Raw genomic sequence first — 5,349 nt, forward strand, 5'->3', positions numbered from 1 at the left:
ATCCCTGGGAGGGGTCGGCACTTTCCGGGAGATGCGCCCCAACCTGCGGAGTCTTGTGAGTAATGGGCGCTGTTGGGTGCAGAGGGCTGGAGGGTGCGGGTGCCCCCTTATCCTTCCATCCCATCTTGCCCCCAGGCCGTGTTTGTCGAGGAGGTCACCCCCAACCTGCAGAGCTGCGAGCCACTCCTCGACGGCCGCGCCACTTTCCAGTGCAAGGCCAACGTCTTCCTGTCGCTCAGCGCCTCGGACTGTCGCAAGTGAGCCCTGACCCGGCCTGAATGTCTCGGGTACCCGTGGGCCCGCCCCTGCCCTGGAGCTAGATGGCACCCAGTACCGCCCATCCATCCCCATAGTAAATGGCTTAATGAATAAATGACTTGCAGCCTCTGGAAGTTGGGCACAGTGGGTGGAGTGGGGGTCTCCTGAATCTCCACACTCGTACTCTGCTCACCTAGGCATGCAGACAGCAGCCAGGTCACCAGGTTGCACGGAGACACCTGTATAGGAGCTCCCAAGAACCACTGCTGGTAAAATGCTGCTGGGAACTTTCTGTGGGCCTCAGGCGGTATCAAACCCAGACATCTTCTGGAGCCCCGCATCTGGCTCTGCAAGGCTCCGCTCCATGCCCTGCCCCCTCCCTGCTTTTGTTCAGGCAGCTCCTGGATTCTCCTAGGAGGTCCTGCCTCGGTCCCCCACTAGCCATCAAGTCTACCAAACCAGCTCAAAAGTCCTACCTTGTAATAAGCCTCCCCTAAACACCCCACACCAGGACGCCCTCCTGCCTCAAATGCTACGTTTCTTGAGGCCTCCCTTACTAGAGGGGCAGCTCTTGGAGTGACTCCTTTCTTGGAGCACCCCCCAAACACCTCAAAGTACACAGCATGGGACAATACTTGTCCTAATGAATGAATGAATAGGCTGGGCCCAGCCAGAGGCGGAAGGCAGCGAGATGTGTGGCTCCGGGGCTGGGAGGGGCTACAGCAGGGGGGATGAGAGCTGAGAGCTGGGCACAGCCCCAGCTGAGTCCTGAGTCAGGCAGCTGGCTCCTCCCAGGCCTGGGAGCTCTTTGTTCATCCCAATCTAGACCCGCAGGAAAGCAGTATCCCCAAAGCCATGGGTGGTGCCATACCTGGAGAAGGGAGGGGATGTGCAGGACCCTGGCTCTTGAATACAACTGCCTTGTGCCAGCCCAGCACCCTTGCCCAATCAGGCTAATTCCCTAATTCAGTTGTTGGGATCTCAGTAAGTTGATTTACACCCTGGCCCCCAATGAGGCTGACCTGAGTCCCTTAGCCTGAGCTCTGGCCCCAGAGATCTGGAGTTTGTCTCAATGACGTCCCCCACCCCATGGAATGCCTTGCCACCAGCTGGGCCTCAGAGGACCCAAGGGAGCTGGACCTACCAGCCAGCCCTCTGCTGAAGCTGTGGGTGGGACCCACAATCCTGTTGTATCTGGGTGGACAAGTGTCCGGAGGCACCCACCTCCTGGATACCCAGGCTCCAAGTTCCCTCCAACCATGGTCCAGCCGCGGCAGGGGGGCTTCCTGGTTGCTGCTGCAGGCTGTCCCCCAGCCCTCACCTTGGGTGCCACCCAGCAGGGGGTTCTGAACAGGCCTAGGGCTGACTCTGGTCTCAAGAGGAATCCACTGGCTGCTCCTGTATCCCCACCCCCATCAATCTACAGGAACTGGCTGATCGCTGCAGGATTGGAGTGAGAAGGCTAATACACTGGGTTCCTGAAGTTGGGGCAGGGGTGCGGGGAGGGCCCTGTGCTTCTCACAGCTTAGTGTGCTGCCCCCACTGGGAAAGGGAGGAAAGGAAGTGGGGCAAGGGCTGCCCCGAGAAGCCACGTGCACTGACAGTCCCCCAGCCCCCTCACTGCAGCTGCCCGCACAGGTTCTAGACTCCAGAAAGAACAGGCCCACCTTCCAGGAGTGAATGCTGGTCTAGGACTCCCATGGGGCCAGGCCACAGGGTGCTATGGCCCCATCTGGCCCAGCAGCTGCAGGGCAGAGGCAATTCTGGAGAGAACTGAAGAGGCTGAAAGAACATCCCAGTCCTTACTCTTGAACATCAGAGCCATAAACCACAGCCACTGTCCCCCTCCTCCCCAAAAGAGGTGACTGGGGTTAGCCCCCTGCAGCCGCTATACCGCTCCAAGTGGGCCCTGACTTGGGTGCAGGAGACCCTGAGATTCTGTGGATTTGGCCAGGGAGCAGCCCCCAATTCCTTCTTGGATCAGGGAGCTATGGGGACTGCAGAGTGTCAGACTCTTGTTTTCCTCACGACAGACCCCAGGGCCAAAGACGCTCTGTCGGCCCTTGCCTCTCTCCCTCTTTCGTTTCCGGCCACTGTGGGAAGTGGCTGGGGGGCTGGATCTAGGGCGTTTCTTGCTGCGGCCATCCACCTCCTTGTTGGGTGGCGGGGAGCAGGGCCAAGGTTTTCTGGTACTGCCCTGCAGGATGGACAGCCTGATGCAGAGCCCCTCCCAGCAGGTTTATTTGGTTGCACACCCGCCAGTCAGGTACAAAACCAAGAACAGTCTCTGGGGAGGCTGGTCCAGGAAAACGGGTGCAGCGTCTGGGCCCCAGGCCCCAGGGCAGAGGCTGCCCATGTGGGAGGCGGCCTGGTCTGCACCCCGAGGAGGAAAGGGGGCAACCCCCTGGGTCACTGCTCCCTGAAGCTTGTTTGAACTGAGGCAAGGCAAGTGGGTAGGCCGCCTCGAGCTGGGCAGTGGAAGGCGTATAGGAGCTTCCCAGGGGCAGATAGTGAGCAGCAGCAGGGCCGGGAGGATGAAAGCTGGGTCTTCCATGGCACGTAGGGTGGCACCCCTCTGGTCGAAGGTGCCCCCTGCCCATCCTGCCGGCTGGGCTGCTCCACTGTGCTGGAAGCCCTCTCTGTGCAACTCAGCAGGAAGAGCAGGATGGCCTGCTGCAAGACAGGCACCTTGCGAGCAGGGTGACAGGCCACGTCCTCCACATCAGCCCTTCCGCGGTGAGTGACTGGAGAAGAGGGCACTGCAGCTTTGTTAAAAACTGAGCCGAGCTCTCAAGGCAGGGTTGAGAGAGGGCCAGCCCCTCAGAGGGCCCCTGGCATCCTCCCACCTGTCGTCAGAAGTCACAGTCAATCTCCCTTTCGGGCTGCGCTTCCTGCCGCCTCATGGCCTCCTGAAAGGCCAGCTCCTTGGCTTCCTTCTTCTGGTTCCGGGCCTCGTATTCCAGCCTGGGGGCCAGATGGGGTGAGGTGTGCACCCAGAGCCAGGGCCTCAGTGCCACCCTGTGCCCCCAGCACCCCAGCCAGGACTCACCTGTTCTTGATGATGCGCTGGACAATGAGGTCTGTGGTGAGGTCATTCCCACTGTCAACCTGGCAGAAAATGCCCCTCCTTTTGGGCTCCTGGAGGCCAGAAAGAGGGGAAGGAGGTGAGAGCCCTCCCCTGAACCTTGGGGAGCCTGCAGTACTGCCCTGGCTCCTACGGCCTTTCCCCCCGCCCCCACCACGATGGGCATGATCACTCGTGCTCAGGTCCCGCCTCCTTAAACCATGCGGCCACCAGCGAGGCAGCTGTCCCTCACCCGTTTCCCAGACAAGCATGGTGAGGCACAGGGGCATCAGGTGGCTGGGAAGCACCAGACAGTGGCCGCCTCGTGTCCACTGAGGGCCCTACAGGACCCACCTCGTATGGGTCAGAGCCATCCTTGTCAGGCACGACTTCTGTCTTCCCGTGACACACCAGGTCCACCTGGGGAGGAGGCAGCGGTCAGGGAGCCCTCCCACCATCACCCTACACGGTCCCCTGCTCCCCGAGGACCCTCCCTAGGGAGGCCAGCACGGCTCAGAGCACTGGCCTGGCCCCACTCGGCCCAGGTCCTCCCTGGAAAGCTCCCACCAGGAGCCCCACCCTCACCTTGAAGTGGTCCAGGAGCTCAGCTGTGACCGAGTACGGGGCCCCAATCACCACTTCAGACACGTACTGGGTGGACAAGAAGCGCGGCTGGTTAACTAGGACTTGCCAGGCAACAAGATAGGGGCTGAGAGGGGGCACGGTGGAACCCCAGACTCGTATCCCTGGGAGGGTTCCGGGGGGGTGGGGGGTGGGGTGATGGAGAGGAGCAGCTCCAGCCTGGGAAGGACAGACTGCTGGTCTGCCCACCGGCTCTCACCCGGCAGGCCAGCACACTCAGGGTCCGCTCGTGCAGGTTCATGATGGGGTAGTTCTTCCCCTTGTAGTGGTTGACCTCCTGGAGGCAGAGCAAGGTTGAGTCAGCTGGCAACCTCGGGACCGGTGTGTCTTTGTGTGTATGAGGCTGTGTTCCCTCCCAATAATCCCTCGCGGACGTCTGCCAGTATGGGGAAACCTTCCCTGGGTTTCTCCCTGGGCAGAGGCCCAAGCTCACCACCTCTTCCTCACTTGTGCCCAACCCCATCCCTAGGAGCCTTTCCAGAGTCCCCAAACTATCATTTCCCCTTGGTAAGACCTGGTCAAAATGCAAGCCAGCGATGACGTAGGGCCTCTCCGCCAGGCCATATACCTTCTCCAGGAAATCCACATGCCCAATGTCTGCACCCAGGTTAAGGAGCGAGGAATCAATACAGAGCAGCCATCCACAGGAGCAGGGGCTCAGTAAGGTCCCCTCCCTCTCCCCTGCTCACGCCTCTCCCTGCTAACAGCTGTGTCCCTGCTAACGGCTGTGCACCCCACCCCAGTTCAGGGTCCTTGAGAATCAGGGAGGCCCCTTGAGGCCCTGGGGCCCACTGGGGAGCATGTGGAGGAGCAGACAGAAGGCCTTGGGCAGGGACAAACGCCACCCAATCCCAGAGGATACGGAACAGGTCAAAGGCGCCAGCCACATAGATGACCGTCTCCCCAGGCTGGGGCTCCTTTCCCGAAGCAAACTGGATGATCTTCTGGGATGTCTGAAGAAACTGGGACACCCCCGTCCAGGGGTTCCGTCCCCCGGGGCACTGCAAGCCGAGAACAGTCTGGTCAGTGACGGAAGCCTTGCAGGCATGTCCTTTGCCTGTGACCACCCTTGGGCCTGCCCACACCCGCCTGTCCATCTGCTCTGGGAGGCACAGGTGTGGGGTGGAGGGAGCAGATACAGGGGCCACAGCCAGGACTCCAAACCCCTAGCCGCTGCTGGCCACTCGCTTGTTTGCTCTGCTGTTGCTCCCAGGCAGGCATTTCAGGCAGGGATGCTGAGGGCCGGCTGGCATTGCCTGGTCCACACCGAGACCCGGGTGGGCGGGGCACCTGTGGCTGGCGGGACTGGGGGCCTGCCCTGCGGCCACAGCAAGCACTGCAGCCAATAGCCCCTTGGCTCGGGAACCGGACCCCCCGCGAGAGGG

At 61.3% G+C, this 5,349-nt stretch overlaps 2 protein-coding genes across 3 annotated transcripts in view; one reads left to right on the forward strand and one right to left on the reverse strand.

Moving 5' to 3' along the window:
- The window catches only part of NPB (neuropeptide B), a 538-nt gene extending 270 nt beyond the window's left edge, over nucleotides 1-268 (forward strand). Inside the window, exons 2-3 of the mRNA XM_010856332.1 lie at nucleotides 1-55; nucleotides 136-268. The exon at nucleotides 1-55 is cut by the window's left edge and continues 21 nt beyond it. Of these exons, the coding sequence (XP_010854634.1) occupies nucleotides 1-55; nucleotides 136-261 (181 nt within the window). The 3' untranslated portion in view covers nucleotides 262-268. The remainder of the gene's footprint in view (nucleotides 56-135) is intronic.
- Nucleotides 269-2,475: 2,207 nt separating this feature from the next.
- The window catches only part of PCYT2 (phosphate cytidylyltransferase 2, ethanolamine), a 4,753-nt gene continuing 1,879 nt past the window's right edge, over nucleotides 2,476-5,349 (reverse strand). Inside the window, exons 6-13 of one of the 2 annotated variants that reach the window (XM_010856333.1) lie at nucleotides 4,827-4,965; nucleotides 4,479-4,561; nucleotides 4,164-4,241; nucleotides 3,908-3,973; nucleotides 3,677-3,742; nucleotides 3,308-3,396; nucleotides 3,105-3,222; nucleotides 2,476-3,002 (exon numbers count right to left, since the gene is read on the reverse strand). In XM_010856333.1, the coding sequence (XP_010854635.1) occupies nucleotides 3,111-3,222; nucleotides 3,308-3,396; nucleotides 3,677-3,742; nucleotides 3,908-3,973; nucleotides 4,164-4,241; nucleotides 4,479-4,561; nucleotides 4,827-4,965 (633 nt within the window). In that variant the 3' untranslated portion in view covers nucleotides 2,476-3,002; nucleotides 3,105-3,110. Of the gene's footprint in view, nucleotides 3,223-3,307; nucleotides 3,397-3,676; nucleotides 3,743-3,907; nucleotides 3,974-4,163; nucleotides 4,242-4,478; nucleotides 4,562-4,826; nucleotides 4,966-5,349 lie in introns of both variants that reach the window. The other variant, XM_010856334.1, reaches the window with a different exon arrangement.

The sequence above is a fragment of the Bison bison genome, unplaced genomic scaffold (genome assembly GCF_000754665.1).
Source record: "Bison bison bison isolate TAMUID 2011002044 unplaced genomic scaffold, Bison_UMD1.0 scf7180017864371, whole genome shotgun sequence".
NCBI lineage: Eukaryota > Metazoa > Chordata > Mammalia > Artiodactyla > Bovidae > Bison > Bison bison.